This window comes from Engraulis encrasicolus, chromosome 1, assembly GCF_034702125.1.
Source record: "Engraulis encrasicolus isolate BLACKSEA-1 chromosome 1, IST_EnEncr_1.0, whole genome shotgun sequence".
Classification (NCBI taxonomy): Eukaryota; Metazoa; Chordata; class Actinopteri; order Clupeiformes; family Engraulidae; genus Engraulis; species Engraulis encrasicolus.
The window spans coordinates 54,491,283-54,508,166 of NC_085857.1; the positions used below are offsets into that span (position 1 = coordinate 54,491,283).

The following is a 16,884-nucleotide window of genomic DNA, read 5'->3' on the forward strand; positions in this document are numbered from 1 at the left end:
ACTTCCGTCCTCCCTTGCTCACTTGCCTGCATATGACCTCATGAAGATGTCACTGATGACAGGAAATAAATTCAATATCTTGTAAAAGCACAATTCTAATGCCTTTTTCCTCATTTGCAATCAGGAAGGTGAATGAAAAACTGTCCCCCAAAAGTTGTTGTTGCTAGGCTGACAGCTGGAAAACGTTTTCTCCACGGAGGGGGGGCCAGGAGACAGGGTCAGGCAACAAGCACAAGTGGAGGACGGGGTTGTGCATATTGGAATGCACCCAGAGAAATAAAGGCACACAAGCCCCAAGAAGAGTACAGTAAGCCTGAAAGAGGGTACAGCACCAAACCACAACAATGTCACATTTTAACTTAAAGTTACATATTTTTTTAAAGACTCTTTGATTGTTAGACATGTAATTGATGCCGCATCCAAAAAACTCATTGAAGTAAGTAGAGTGGTAGGCCCCTTCATCCATTGTTCTGTGTGGCGACAGATGGAGTAGACGCCTGAAGACAGGGACTGATTATAACTCCATGGGCCCCTGGGCCAGACAAGAAGAAAGCCCCCCTCCATTTTGGGGGATATCACCCCAGAAAATGTGAATGCCGTGCCACCACTGCAATAAAGGCCTACCACACCTTTCATAGTGTTGTCATGAGAACAAGTGATCGGTCTACCGTTGGATTTAACTGTTTGGTGAAATTATGTCAAATTATTTTTGTAATTCATATGAAAATAATAAAATGGTTGATATTTTGTCTTCATGCATGTGTCAAAACAAAAAAGAAGTGAGAGACCTTGATTCCTTCCAACAAAGGTGACTTCTCTGAGTAGTCCTAACTGGCTATGTTAGACCTTTAAGTGAGACTGTCTCATTTTTGGAAATAAGCTCATATTACACCTCTCCTTGAGTTAAATAATTGAGTTTTACCTTTCTCCTGTACTTCCAACCGTTCTCTGTGTACGGCAATTTTACCTCCATGCTAGCAGTTAATATTGAGTCCTATGAGACCAACTGGCTGCTAACTGGTCTCATAGGAGTCAATGTTAACTGCTAGCTTGGAGGTAAAATTTGCACTGCCGTACTCAGAGAACGGTTGAAAGTACAGGAGAAAGGTAAAACTCAATTATTTAACTCAATGGGACAGTATCACTTTAAGTGACTCAATGTATGATCAAGAATATATTGTTTGTATTGGCAAATCCCTAAAACAAGATTTAAACGTGAAAAGCCTGATTTGGAAGGGACTGTTATTACCTATGGTGCCCTGATAATTCATAATAATTACAGAGAATGTCTGAATTCTTAGTCCTGTGCGAATGCGAAATGTCCGTGATTTGTGAAGAAACAATTCCTCCTCAAATTACTGTATTTCGGCAAAACACAGACGTCCTGGTTATAGGCCTAATTTCATGTCCCATGTCCATATGCACTCCGTTTGCACCCTGTTAAAACGTCTGTGAATTGAGTAAATTACAGACATTTGCTTATCCCGTCTGAGTGCGGCATGAAAAATAACAGGTCCGGGGGTAATTGCAAATGACCAGGGGTCCCTAGGCTAATATTTATCCTGTGCGAATCAGGCTTTAAAGTTCTATTTCTACAATTCTAGCAACTTATTGGAAGACTTTTATGTTCAATTTAGATTGACTTGATTGACTGTGTGTTTTTACTTGAAAATATAAAAATAAGCTTGTTGAAACTTGTGTGACCATTGGTTGCTATGTAGACGTCAAACGCATAGACAACTGACATCATTGTGTAGCCTATTCATACACAGTTTTATGCCCCTTTACGAGAATCTACAATGTACAGTAAATAGCCATGGACACTAGATTGCATTCTCGCAGAAAATGCTGAAAGTGGGCTTGCTTTTGGGCCAGAGCTGAGCAGTTCTAGTAAAAAGACCATGCAGTCGCCTCCAACTGCTAATGGTAGGCCTATATTCCCGAAATGTGATGCTTCCAGTCCCCAATCATTCCTACCACTCCAGTCCACCTATTTACTATATAAACTAGATATTAAATACAAAATATAAAAGAAAAATATCTATATATTATATATATAGCTCTATATATTAGTATCTGACTGTACATCTGTCTGTATAACCATACATCTCTTTGTGAATGTAGGCCTACATGTTTGTCCGTTTTATCTGTCTGGCTCAATATCTGACCACCTGTCTGTCTGTTTGAATGTACAGTTGTCTGTCAAATGGTACCGTACTGCTAAAAGATAACTGCTAAAACAACGCTATTGAAAACTGTTTCCTATTACTGCTAATACAATGTACCACAATGTAGTCAGGCCCACTGACATCTGTGTCAACATGTCTTCAAGCCAGAGCAATAAGATGACACGCTGACTTGAAACAAAGTCACTTAGAATAAGTAATTTCACTCGGCGGCCATCTTGGCCACACCTCAGGGTTGCAATTTCAGATGGGCATCTGAAAATATGGGATATGGGACAACTGAGCCTTTTGAAAAAAGGGTCCTAAGTTCCCCGCATTGCATGTTTCCAAGTTTTCAAATTGTGCCCATCCTAAAACCTAACCTGTCAGTAATGCACTGTTTCTGAGTTGTAAATTTGTGCCCTGACCAAAACTATTACTAAGCCTAACCTGTCAGAGGTGCAACAACAACCTGCACTTTGCCATGTGGCAGCAGTCTACTTGAAAGCAGCGGGGAACATAGAATCCTTTTTTGAAAAAAGGGTCATAAGTTCCCCGGTTGCGGGGAACATAGGACCTGGGGAACATAGGGATGACCCCGGAATCACAATGATTATAATGGCTATCTGGCCATCTATGAAAGCAACGCTGAAAATCATTGTTTTCCCACTGATGTGTTGAACTGCATATGCACGGAATTTCACATGGACTCTCTGTTGCAACCCCATGGCGAGTACTTACCCGATGTGTGCATGTCATCATCAACCGACCGGCGGAAGCAGATTCTGAGGGCCTACCAATTGGGTTTGAGCAGTCATAAAAGCTTACACGTTGAGGCGGCGAGATGAATAGATAAATGACAGTGCAGGTCAGCAGGCAATTGGCTCTTGTTGCCGGACAGGTGGGATATGTGCAAGCATGCGCCATATTGGCGTACCAAATTGCCCCCGTTCATTCCTATGGACGTTTTCTGAAGTTTTCCGTCTCCTCATATACAGACAGTCTCTGCTTGAACCATCAACCACTTTTGTGCATCACGCCTTTGCATGTCAACAACGCTTGTGACAGGTTAAGTTTAGGTCTGGTTTTGGTCAGGGCAAAAAAAATTCACCACAATTTGACCATTCCCCTCGCTTGCTTCTCTGTTATTGGCAAAAGTTAAGCAGCAGAAACATTGCTTTACTGACAGATTAAAGTTAGGCATGATTTTGGTTAGGGCACAGCAGAGCATTTATGCATTTTGCAACATAAATTCCCTGACATGACAGGGAAACTGCGCAAACCTCGTCAGATGACAAAAGTGCTTTTCCATGGCATTGAGGACCATCGCTTAACTTGCAAAGGCCTCACACTTCAACATGGGAATGCACTTTTTTTGCAATTGCGTGAAATAAATTTGCCTTTGCATGAGGACAGTCTGTCTGTGTAGTAGCTCAGTTTTTACTAACATTATGCAAGTCACCTGACTTATACTGCACAGATGTCAGGTCTTGTGCTCGTGCTGAACTTTGGCCAATGGGAAATGAAAATTCTGACGTTTGCACACACAAAGGTGGCTGTGTGTTCACATCACCTGTCATTCTGGCGGCAACACCTGACCGCACACACTAAAACTAAAAAGCCGAAAAAGAGGACTAACTTCATCTAAATTCCTTTGAAACAGGTACGTTTCACCTTACGATTCACATTATTAACAAAGTTGTCCGTGTAACATGTAAATCTAATCATTTCTGTATACTTATTTATACATTAATATTTTTTTGGACACTTAAATGAAACTTTCAAACTCAACCTTTTTGCTTATATTCTTATAGTATTATTTCCCGGGACTGGCCATCAATAAATGAAACAATTAGGAAAAACCTGAACAGCCTGCTGACAGTCTGCAGGCTCTACTTTCTGAGGAAGCTCAAATCGTTCAATGTCTGCAACAGACTCCTGTAGATGTCCTACCAGTCTGTCATGGCCAGTGTGTTCTATAATCACCCCTTGTATCCAGTCTTTGCCAAACAGAGAAGTGTATGGGTATTTCATACCCTTGGACATAAGTGAGACAATACAGACTGTGACTCTATTGGGTTTAGCGCCCTCGCGCGACCGCTCGTGAAGCCTTTTTAAACACGCCTATTTGCTGAGTTGAGCTGTCTTCTGTATTTTTACATTTGTATCTTGTGTGTGTGTGTGTGTGTGTGTGTGTGTGTGTATGTGTGTGTGTGTGTGTGTGTGTGTGTGTGTGTGTGTGTGTGTGTGTGTGTGTGTGTGTGTGTCCTCTTCTCCAACTGCTACACTAAAGCTGACATCATGTGTTGCTCACGGTACCTCAAGACCATCATGTTCATCTCCACTGGCACCATATTTGTAAGTACCACTGTCTCTCTCTCTCTCTCTCTCTCTCTCTCTCTCTCTCTCTCTCTCTCTCTCTCTCTCTCTCCTCTCTCTCTCTCTCTCTCTCTCCTCTCTCTCTCTCTCTCTCTCTCTCTCTCTCTCTCTCTCTCTCTCACACACACACACACACACACACACACACACACACACACACACACACACACACACACACACACACACGTAGCCAGGCCACGCAGTTTAGTGACGCTACATCTTCAGTGTTGCTTCTAGTCAGGCCAAGAGCAATACAAGTATTCTGTCGGGAAGCATACTATTAGCAAACCAAGGATCTGTATCGACTGTGGATGCTGGCCCTCTCCTGGACTTCATATTGCACAGTGGGGAATAGAGATCATAACCTTCTCTCTCTTCTATTACCATAGTTATCTTAATCTCCATCATCTCCTCATGTCTCCCTCCTTTACCCTCTCTCTCTCTCTCTCTCTCTCTCTCTCTCTCTCTTTTTCTCCCCCCCAATCTCCACAGGCGGTGGGTGCTGCCATTTTAGGCGTGGGTATCTGGGTGACGGTGGATGCTGACTCTCTGCTGGACTTCCTGGACGCTCCTCCAGAGCTTGTTGGGTACCTGCTCATCGGCCTGGGCCTCGTCCTCACCTTCATAGGTAAGGGGGAGGGGTGTCTTTGTGTGTGTGTGTGTGTGTGTGCGTGCGTGCGTGTCTGTGAGTGAGTGAGCGTGTGTGTGTGAGAGAGAGATGGAGAGAGAGAGAGAAAGAGAGAGAGAAAGAGAAAGAGAAAGAGAAAGAGAATGTGTGTGTGTGTGTGTGTGTGTGTGTGTGTGTGTGTGTGTGTGTGTGTGTGTGTGTGTGTGTGTGTGTGTGTGTAGTTTGTGGGCCATTCTCACTACTGCCGCCAGGTACTGTGTGTGTGCGTGATCATGATGTTTCAATGTATGTGTGTTGCTCCATTTTGTTGTTGTAATCATGTCTTTGCCTATATTAACCCTTACGAAAATGAACCATGGAAAATCATGGTTTTCATATTTTTTTGAACATGGCTCGTGACTATGGTTCAATCATGGTTTGACTGTGGTTTAACTATACCCTTACAGAAATGAACCATGGTTTTACTATGAAAGCTAATCATGGTCTTACCATGGTTATAGTTATTCATTATATTTCACTTGACTGACACTTTTTTTATCCAAAGTGCATATTGGTGACAGTCCTTGGAGCAATGTGGGGTTAGGTCAAAAAAGGCATATGAAAGAAAGAGGATTCAAATTCCGCCCACCCATGCAAAAGAGTGTGCTCAACTTGGGTCTCCTAAAGGCGGATTCATACTTGGCGTGACTGGCGCTAGCCTCCTTCATACTTCACTCGCGACCTCACTCGCGCCGTCACGTGACCCAAAATGACGTCACACGCCGTGGCGCGAGCTGCCGTGGCGCGAGTTCGTGCACCCCACATTTTTTGTAACTTGGCGTGCGCCACCAGCGACCATGTAGGTAGGCAGACAAAGCAGGAGTTGCGAAGAGAGGCTACAGCTACTGTAGGCTACTACAGAATGGATTCTGCATCATTTTGAGGATAATAAAATGTCCTAGAGAGTTATTTTATCTCCCTTAAATGTTGTTCAGTGAAACAATTGTTTACTTTGTTCAGAAGCACGTTGTGTTCGGCGATCTATTTATAAATTCTGCCGCCAGAACAATGCTCTCACATGGTCTTGGAATGATCTGGCAATGTAGGCTACACAAGTCACAAGTCAGACGTTCAGTAGCCCTACAGCAGCCGTGTTTGGCTTTCTATTTTATACATCCGTAGAACTCACGCTGCGAGTTGCGAAAAATACTGCCGTTTCTCTCATGAACAGCAGAGGGCACTTCGAGCGAGCGAAAGCCTGTTAATGGCGCTTTTGAAGTATGAATAGTCTGGCGCAAGTGATGACGTCATTAATGGTTCTCGCGCCAAACGCGCCAAAGTGCGCACGTGAAGTATGCAGAACCCTTGGGTGCATCCCAATATGTGTCCTTGCCTCCTCCACTTGTGCTTGTCTCCTCGTCCCGCCTCCTGGCCCCTCCTCCGTGGAGAAAACGATAAAGTTTCCCAGCTGTCAGCCTCGCCACAACAACTTTTGAGGAACTGTTTTTCATTCACCATCCCAATTGCAAATGAGAAAAAGACTTTACAATTGAGTTTTTGCAAGATATTGAAATATAATGCTGTTGTCAGTGATGTCATCATGACGAGAAGCAAGTGGAGGAGGCAAGTGGAGGAGGCAAGGTCACATATTGGGATGCACCCCTTGAGGGCGTGTAGTCCCCTCCTTCTTCTTCTATTTCTGTGATGTTTGGCGGTGGCTTAAACTGTGCGCTACTGCCACCTACAGCGCCAAGGGAACTCCATTTATTCACAACCGTAAGACTCCAAAGGTCTCCTAAAGGGGCGTTCACCTGACATCACGGAAATGTCCCAGCCTTAAGTATCTTACTCTAATGGGCTATTTTTAGTTAGGTGCTCAAGCCATGGATGGAGGTGTAGGGAAAGGTAAGGCTGAGATTTGAACTTGCAACTCTGAGATCTGCAGTCCAACTCCCTAACCGTTACACCACGGCTGCCCACAAGTAACCATCATCACAAACCATGCTCAAGAAACTATTAAATAACCATGAATAACCATGGTTAGTTTTCATAGTAAAATGATGGGTAAACTGCAGAGATGTGGACTTGTGACTTTTGACTGACTGACTTGTGACTTGAGTCATGAATGACTTGACTTGAGACTTGACTTTCCAATATTAGGAATGACTTGTGACTTGACTCGACTTGTACGCTATTGACTCGAGACTTGACTCGACTTGACAGTTTTAGCTTGCAATGACTTGCAATAGCGTTCCAAGTCAATGAATATATATATATTTTTTACATTTGTGTGTGAAAAAAATGAACGAACGAACGAACTCTTACGAAAATCGATCATGGTTTTACTGTAGTAACCATGATCTCTCTAAGTACTCTGAACCATCCTGAGTATCACTATGGCTTATCCATGTTTTTTTTTTTGTAACCATGAAAACCATGGTTCCTGACTAACCGTGGATCATGGTTATTCATGGTTTTCATGTTTTTTTCAGCATGGATTCTGTCTATGGTTTCACCATAGTCACAAACCATGCTAAAAAAAACATGGTCAATTGTGGGTTGCATGGTCACCCAAGAAAAACATGAAAGCTTGTTTGCAGCCATGGTGAAATGGTTAGGGAGTTGGACTGAAGATCACAGAGTTGCAGGTTTGAATTCCACCCTTAGGCCCACCTCTCCCTACACCTCCATCAATGACTGACGTGCCCTTGAGCAAGGCACCTCATCCCACATTGCTCCAAGGACTGTCACCAATATGTGCGTTGGATAAAAGAAGTGGCAACTAAGTGTAATTAAATGAATAATTACAAACTGTGGTCAAACCATGGTTAGTTTTCAGAGAAAAAACATGGTTCAATTTATAGTTAAACCTAGTCAGACCAAAAAACAATGCCGAACCATGCTCAAAAAACAAGAAATCATGGTATACCATGGTCGATTTTTGTAAGGGACATGACTGGCAAAAGGGGGACATGGTAATGCAGCATGACCAAAACTAATTGTCAATATTGCACATAGAATACTAGGTGACTTGTTAAGGACTTGGAAAAAATAAGACTTGGACTTGACTTGGCTTTGGCACGACTTGGACTTGGACTTGACTTGGTCAAATGTGTCGTAACTTGTGACTTGACTCGAACTTGATTGGAAAGACTTGAGACTTACTTGTGACTTGCAAATTAATGACTTGGTCCCATCTCTGGTTTAGTAAACTGTGTGTCTGTGTGTGTCTGTGTGTCTGTGTGTGCGTGCGTGCGTGTGTGTGTGTGTGTGTGCGTGCGTGTGTGTGTTGTGTGTGTGTGTGTGGATATGAAATAGGCTTCCTGGGCTGCTGTGGGGCAGTTAGGGAGAGCCGCTACATGCTGCTCACCGTAAGTCGCCCTTGACCTCTGACCCTTGATTAATATCTCTCCATAGATATGAACACTTAGGTCCCGTTAAAGCATTCTCCTTAGGCTTAACCAAAGAGGGTAGAGTAATAAAGAGGATTCAAAACACACCCACACAATGCAAAACAGTGTGCTCAAGTTGGGTCTCCTAAGGGGGTGTCGTCCCCTCCTTCTTATTCTATTTTTGAGGTGTTTGCACAAGAAGTGCGCTACCGCCATCTACAGTGCTAAAGGGACTCCATTTATTCTCAACCTCAGGACTCCGAAGGTCTCCTAACCGAAGGTCTCCTATGGGGCGCTCACCCGACATAAAGTGAATACCGGATATCTCTGTCTATAACATCTCTGGCTTAACTAAGCGGATATGGAGTTCCTGCCTATATCTAGTTCTTTGTTATTATCATAGTTATCTTCATCTCCATCATCTCTATCTCCATCATCATGTCTCCCTCATTTACTCTTTCTCTCTCTCTCTCTCTTTCTCTCCGTAGTTCTTCATCATCATCCTCCTCATCTTCATCGCTGAGGTAGCTGGAGGCATCTGGCTGCTGGTGTCCCGGGCGGGGGTGAGATCATGACCATATTATTGTTATGACTTACTGCCAAGGAAGCCTGTTTCTGCCTATTTGTCTGTCTGTCTGTTTGTTTGTCTGTCTGTCAGCAGGTTAACCCAAAAAGTTATGAATGGATTTGGATGAAACTAACTGTGGTGTTTGGAAGTCAGAGGCGTGCTCAGTCCCTTTAGGAAGATGAAAAAAGTATTCTTGTGGGTGCTCTTTGGTTCAAGGTTCAATGTCAAAAAAGTTGCTTGAAAAGAGAAAAAACTTTTCTTCACCAAGGCACTCCAAAAAGTATAGTTAAAAATGTCTTTATTATTATGACATGTCCATTAAGGACTTTTAAAATTGCCCACGCGTAGCGGCAGTTGAGCCTTCTTCAGGGCATAGTGATACTGACACAGTGAAGCCTTCTTAATCTTAACTATACTTTTTGGAGTGCCTTGGTGAAGAAAAGTTTTTTCTCTTTTCAAGCAACTTTTTTTCCAACTGTGGTGTTGTTGGAAATGCCAAAAGGAACAAGTGATTACATTGGTAGTGATCTGGATCACGATCCGGAACCAGGTTTTTTTTTTTTTTTTAAACCATTGTTAGCCTAGAAATCTAGACGCCCATAGTGACCGCAAATTGAATTGCGGGACAGGACGAATTTTGATATTCCAGTTTCTAACTCCACAAAAAAGACTTAATTTTTTTTCTATCAAACAGCTTCCTTGGCAGAGGTCTTCATTCTCTGAGTGGATCTCTAGTTACAAGTTCAACAACAACAATAATAATAATAACAATAATAATAATAATAATAATTATTATTATTATTATTATTATTATTATTATTATTATTATTATTATTATTAGGCTATTATTATTAATGGAATTCATGTAATATTATATGTATATGTATATGTATAATGGAATGGAATTAATGGAATGGAATTAATGGAATGGAATATTATTAATGGAATGGATGTTAGCTGTTGATTTCTTGTTTTTGTGCAACGACCCTTCTGTCCTAGACCCTAGTCTAGCAGTACTTCCACAAGGGGTCCCGGCCCCCAGTTTGGGAAATCACTGCTATAGCTTGGTGGTTGATGCAGGTGGATAAGCTAAATTAAGCTAAACTAAAGTAAACTTGCTAAAGCAAACTAAACCAAACCTATGGTTGTTCCAGGTGAAGGGCAAGGAACGAAAATAAAATGGATTAGAAATGGAGCTCATTGGTGTGCAGTGCCCTACTACATGAACTTTATGCTTTGACCTGCAGTGCACCCGGCTAAAAGGAATTGGATGTGCATGAGATCTGACTAGGATTGTTGTTGCAGGTGAAAAAGCTCTTGGAGGACATTAATGAGAAGGTGGTCGTCAGCTTAAAGGAGCATTATGGAGGCCCAGATGATGAAGCCTTCACCACCTCCTGGAACACCACCATGGACACTGTGAGGACACACACACACACACACACACACACACACACACACACACACACACACACACACACACACACACACACACACACACACACACACACACACACACACACACACACACACACACACACACACGTGTGAAATACACAATGTGCATACACATACACACACAGGACACACAGCACACACACGACACACACACGCACACACATGCATACATACACTCAAATACACACATACAGGATGTACATACATACATACTGTACATAGGCCTACGTGTACATACATACATACATGCATACATAAACTCAAATACACGCATACAGGATGTATACATAGTACATACATACATACATACATACATACATACATACATACATACATACATACATACATACATACAGTACGTACATACATACGTACATAGGCCTACATACTGTACATACATACATACTGTACATACATACACATATACATACAGGATTTTTTTGAAAAACCATTGCTAGCCTAGCCTAGAAATCTAGACGCCCTAGTGACCGGGGCACAAACAGGACACACACACACACACACACACAGGCATGCATACACTCAAATACTTAAAAACAGACACACTCACTCCCCCCCCCTCTCTCTCTCTGTGTTTCAGCTGGAGTGCTGTGGCTACAACAACTACACTGACTTCTATGGATCCCCTCACGTCAATATGACTGACCTTTACCCAATAGAGTGCTGCAAGGAAGGCACCTACTGTGACGTCGTCCGAGCAGCAGTAGATGTAAGTCTGTGTGTGTATGTGTGTGTGTGTGTGTGTGTGTGTGTTAGGTACGTATATTACATGCGATTACGTGCCTGTATTAGATTACATGTGTTCAACAGCATGTCATCTCATCTAATTTAATCAAATCTAATACTGGTGTTAATCTACCTGTGTGGGGGAGCTGCTCGAATTTAACTACTTACCTGAGTTTATCTGCCTTAGCAACGGAATTCTCTTATCTGATTGGCTGATGGGGTGACCATTAATTCTGTGGAACCGGTCGGGTGACAAGCATGCGACTAAGTCTAAGACGTGCATAGAAACTTTGTTTGGAATGCCGATGGTATCTAAGGCAAACCGCTGAAGACACCATGCACATCTTCTACGGAAAATTAAATTATCACAAAGTCAGCATTCCAAATGAAGATTCTAGACGTGTCTAAGTTTGACGGCCGCATAGCGACGCGTCTGTCTTGCTCACAAGGTTGTGGCGCAGTTGGTATGGTTCCTACAAGTTTACAGACAGTAATAGATTAAAAACCCTAACGGCAGATGAACGGGAAAACGGCCTTCGAGGTCGACCGGTTCCACACAGTTAATGGCTTGGAGGAGGCAACTCTGTCTCCGCGCTGCGTACGAGTTCGGAGTCGCCGCCTCGCCATTGACTTCATGGAACCGGTCACCTCATCGGCCATTTTATCCCTTACATTTAACTAAATATATTTACAGTTTTTTGTGATTGTCTCGAAACAATTTCTGGTACTTCACACACAATTCTGAAAACATCTCACCCTTTTCCCAACTACCCTAAACAATGTCACTGAACTTGTCCTAGATCACAGGACCGATTACGGGCTCGTCCCAGATCACAGAAGTGATGTCGACGCAGCTTTAGCAGCAGAGAAGCTATTCGGCTTTTGTTGATAACAATACACTCCTGGACTATTTACAAACTTAAAAATGAATCGTTTTGTAAGTACAGGCCATATTTGTACTGCAGTAGAAATTTGGCCTCATGGCATGTGATTTTAGTGTGGTAAGTTTGGAGATACTGCCAGGTTCCGTTAGCGCTTGTACTAAGCTATTTGGGATAACTCTGTAACTCGCCTAATGTTCGGCCAAGGTAGAAAAAACTTTGGGTGGGCTACTTAGCTCGCTGTCACGGTTCAAATGACGCTGAGTTGAATCTATTCCGAACCAACCCTTTGACTACCCCCCACCCCCACCCCAACTACAGGCCAACTCAGGCTGCTTACCGAAGCTGGAGACCCTGATTAAGGACAATGCCCTGATGGGAGCGGTCGCCCTCGGAGTCTGTGGATTTGAGGTAGGCCATGTACAGTATTCTGCCGTACAAATCGATTAATCAATCAAAATGACTAATATAGCACGTTATCATACATAAATGTCATTCAATGTGATAAAGAGTAGAGAAAAGAGAAGAAAAAATATATATTGTGTTATAGATAGTGTGTAATTAACTATCACCAAAGGCAGATGAGAATGAAGCTGTTTTTAATTTCCTTTTAAAATAAGATACTGTTGGGGCATGTCTAATTTGGAAAGGAAGTTGGTTCCAGTATTTTGTAGCACAATGACTAAATGCCATTTCACCCTGCTAGACCTGACCCTAGGCACAACCAGTGGAGGATATTCTGAAGGCACAAGATATCTATTATGATGATATTGCTCAAGCATATTTACAATATATTTATATCCTTTATCTGGTGACAAACCTTATGGTCCAAATGTGTCACGTTTGAGGTGTATTGCTATGTCAAATACTGTATGCAGTACAATATCCAACCTAATATCAAAACATTTATAAGGCCTTTTTCTCAGTTTCAATGTTGGTATAGTTACTGCATATATTTGCCTTTGTATTACATTGCATTCAAGGTTAATTTAGAGGTCTGCTTGCATTACTCTTTGCTGACGCTTTTATCAAAAGCGGGAACGGGCACTGGCACTCTAGTCGGCCTGAAGATGGTAATAGTGTTGTGGTGTTTTTCATTCACAGATGTGTAATGTTAGTGGTTATTGTGGTGGTGGCTACAAGCCAAGTGCCACCAAGAGGCCTGGTTGGAAGTAAATTGCTAACGCGCAAACACTTCTTTCCTTGTCCTTTATAAGTTACAGTAAGATGATCCAATACAAAAGTTGAAATCTAGGCTACTCTAAAACTGCCACTGTGAGATAGTTCTCGGTGAGCATAAAGTGCCATAGTGTGTCGAAGAGCAATAGTGTTTTAAGCCAATTAGAGTGGACAATAAAAATGTTGCTCTCCCATGCCTGCCCCTCTTCCTGCCAGTGAACAGGTAAACAGGTGCCTAATAGACCCGTTCAGAGTCGACGTGGTCATGAATGCGTGCGCATCGTCGACTCAAACACACCAGAGATATTGGAAGGATATTACGAGAGACTCCACTTTTCTGGGACGGACTGCTGCGCTCAGAGCCGTATCTCGACAGCGGCCACTAGGAGAACTGCAGGCATGGGTAAAATCGGGAGTGGTGATTCTGTATTTAATACTGGGTGACAGTGCAGACACTAAAGAGAGAAAAACTGCCGTTCTGAAGCGTGTACGTTGATAAAAAATAGAGATTCCGAAAAGTACACTTGCTATGTTGAGAGGGAAGTGGCTGTTCCAGAAGCATAGGAGATGTTTGTTGTTACAAGACATTAAACTACTGACTGGACTGATGACATCGCCAGGAATACCCGTGTCCTTGGTGCCCACTGCGTATCTGAGGTTAACGCGAGCATCCTTATTTCGGAAAAAAACACCTGTCGAGTCTCTGTACAAGTGAACGGAGCATGGACGATTTTGAGGCAGCGGTGCGCACGCAGCCAAATTACGTCATACCTGTTTACAAACTCTAAAGGGGTCTGTTACTAAAATGAATTGCTACTCTAACCTCACATGACACACCACAGTGATAGTCAAAATTAAAGACAAGGCATATGGCGGCAACACTTATGTTGCTCTCATACTCTACTGTGGTGTTTTTCATTTACAGAATAATAATAATATAAGTGGCTATGTTAATATTAGTGTTGCTGTTGCTTTCATATACTGTGGTGTTCTTCATTCACAGATGTATAATGTTAGTCTCTACAGATGTATGATATTGAAGTTGATATTGAAGTTGGTCTCATACTGTGCTGTTTTTCATTCCCAGATTGCTGCCTTGGTGATGTCCATGGTGCTCTACACGAAAGTAGGACAGAGCGACTAGCCAATCGAATCAGCAGGAAAGAGCGACTAGCCCAGAGCCATACAGAGGGAGAGTCAGGCAATCTCCACTGTGTCCTAAGGCCGACTTCCGCATTAGCAAAATTTGCTGTTTAGCGTCTCAGAACTGCTTAGCTTTGCGAATGTTAGTGCCTAGAAGTGGGCGTAGCACACAGCAAATGCAATGTGATGCAGTGCAGGGAATATGACAAGACTTGCTGCTCGTAGTAATAACTTCAGATAAACATCACAGATGGTAAAACTGTTGTGATTATCATTACCGAGACAGTTGATAGTTTACATATTTGTGGTGATTACCCCGCTGTATAGTTCGTTAGTCCTTATTTTTGGCTTTTAATGTGGTGGTTCTATGTTGAGTCTATGGAAAGACAGCCGCTTTAGGCACGACCTCGATCTCGTTGAAAGGCGGGGCTGCAATTTAATTCCTGGTCCTCCATTTGCGCAACTCTCCCTCTGTATGGCTCTGGACTAGCCAATCTACCACAAACCAGTGACTTCCAATCAGAATCGCCTAGAACACCCGGACAACCAATCACAACAATTCACCTCACTCTGCAGTCTGAGTCAACAGACACTTGATCACACACACACACACACACACACACACACACACACACACACACACACACACACACACACACACACACACACACACACACACACACACACACACAATCGAAAACACACACACACTTATTTATTTAAAATAGAGTTTCTTTGCTTTTTGTACACTTTACATGTGTTTGTTTAAATTAACATGTGCAGATCAAATCAGCAGAATAATGCAAAAAAAATGCAGATTTTCCTTTGAAGTCCCAATTGGAATGCTCTGCATAGAGGGTTGTATGATATTTGGACTTCCTCTGAAGAATGACTTCACTTCCTGTCAGGATTAATGGCTAGTTCAAAAAGTCGAGAATCCAATGAAACCCGACCTTAAATTCGAGATTTCTCGAGGTTGATCTCAGGAGAAGTATATAACAACGAGTTCCCAAGCTGACGTTTTCAGTGACAACACACGCATCACCAACATGGCGCCCATACACACAGCTGGCATGTAAACAATATCACAAATGCTAAAATATTATCTTGTCACTATCAACAACACCAGTTAATGTCATTCAATTGCAGATGCACATACAGTATGTGAGTAATACTGGTCTCTGACGGTTTAATTTAGCTTACTTAAGCTAAAATGATATGTCGTGGATGTGGAGGTGAAAAAAAGAAAAGAGAACCAAAGCAAGACACGCATGATTCCCGATTGTTCCGGGATCTGTGTCGTTCATGCGCCAAAGCCCAGCACTCGATTGTCTCGTCAGCAATGTCATCAGCTGTCTCGAGAGCTCCCAAGTCTGTGAAAGCGACATAATTCCACTTCAGGGGCACATCTACACACAGAGAAATAAAGGCATACATACACAGGGCCACTGACAGCTTTGGCTAGGCCCGGGAAAATGTCAACTCAAAAGGCCCCCTCACCGAATACATGTACAGTAATGTAATGAGGACCCATCTCTGGACCCCCTCTCTCCTTAAGCCCGGGACAGCTGCCCCCTTTTTCTGGTTAACCAGAGTGCATTGAAATAGCACAGTGTGCATACGCAATCCACAGCAAAAGCAGCAATGCGCCATCACTAATGTGGCCTGTACCACGTCTCATAAAGCAGCCATGAGAACAAGTAACATGAACGAGATTGAACTGTCAGGTGCAATATTTTCATATTATTTTTGTAATTGATATGAACATAATAAAATGATTGATATGTTTTCTGTCTTTATGAATGTGTGTACTGTATGTGAGGTAATTTCGCTGGTGTTACTCTACTCCGTTCTACTACAGTACACAGGGCCGCTGACAGCTTTGGTCGGGGCAAAGTCATCTGAATGGGCCCCCAAGCCATAGCCAATCGATAGGCTACAATATAATGAGGACCCAAGTTTAAGGCCCCTCTCTCCCTGGGCCCGGGACAACTGTCCCTTTTGTTCCCCCCTGTCAGGACCCCTGACAGCACCCCTGACAGTACGCTTCTCTGCCGCCATGCAGCGTCCATGAGGAAAACGCATAGTGTGCGTTACAATATGCGACCTTGCCTCCTCCACGTGTGCTTGTTTCCTCGTACCAGGAAGTAATATGTCATGATGACATCACTGACAACAGCATTATATTTCAATATCTTGCAAAAGCTCGATTGTAAAGTCTTTTTCTCATTTGCAATTGGGATGGTGAATGAAAAACAGTCCCTCAAAAGTCTGGCTAGGCTGATAGCGGGGAAACTTTATTGTTTTCTCCACGGAGGAGGGGCCAGGAGGCGGGGCGAGGCCACAAGCACAAGTGGAGGAGGCAAGG

At 42.9% G+C, this 16,884-nt stretch overlaps 1 protein-coding gene across 1 annotated transcript; it reads left to right on the top strand.

The window, feature by feature from the left end:
• The first annotated feature begins 4,466 nt into the window (after nucleotides 1-4,466).
• LOC134458404 (tetraspanin-1-like) lies at nucleotides 4,467-14,517 on the top strand. The gene is made up of 8 exons (XM_063210709.1): nucleotides 4,467-4,523; nucleotides 5,037-5,172; nucleotides 8,470-8,522; nucleotides 9,032-9,106; nucleotides 10,417-10,530; nucleotides 11,168-11,296; nucleotides 12,516-12,605; nucleotides 14,461-14,517. Exons 1-8 carry the CDS (start codon nucleotides 4,467-4,469, stop codon nucleotides 14,515-14,517), a joined length of 711 nt encoding a protein of 236 aa, XP_063066779.1.
• Nucleotides 14,518-16,884: the final 2,367 nt, after the last annotated feature.

What these genes read in the sequence shown, in the direction of transcription:
- LOC134458404 (XM_063210709.1), top strand. Translation starts at nt 4,467, where the DNA reads ATGTGTTGCTCACGGTACCTCAAGACCATCATGTTCATCTCCACTGGC. An exon ending in CCTCGTCCTCACCTTCATAG is followed by an intron (nt 5,173 to 8,469) that starts GTAAGGGGGAGG and finishes GATATGAAATAG; the next exon opens with GCTTCCTGGGCTGCTGTGGG. An exon ending in TCGGAGTCTGTGGATTTGAG is followed by an intron (nt 12,606 to 14,460) that starts GTAGGCCATGTA and finishes TTTCATTCCCAG; the next exon opens with ATTGCTGCCTTGGTGATGTC.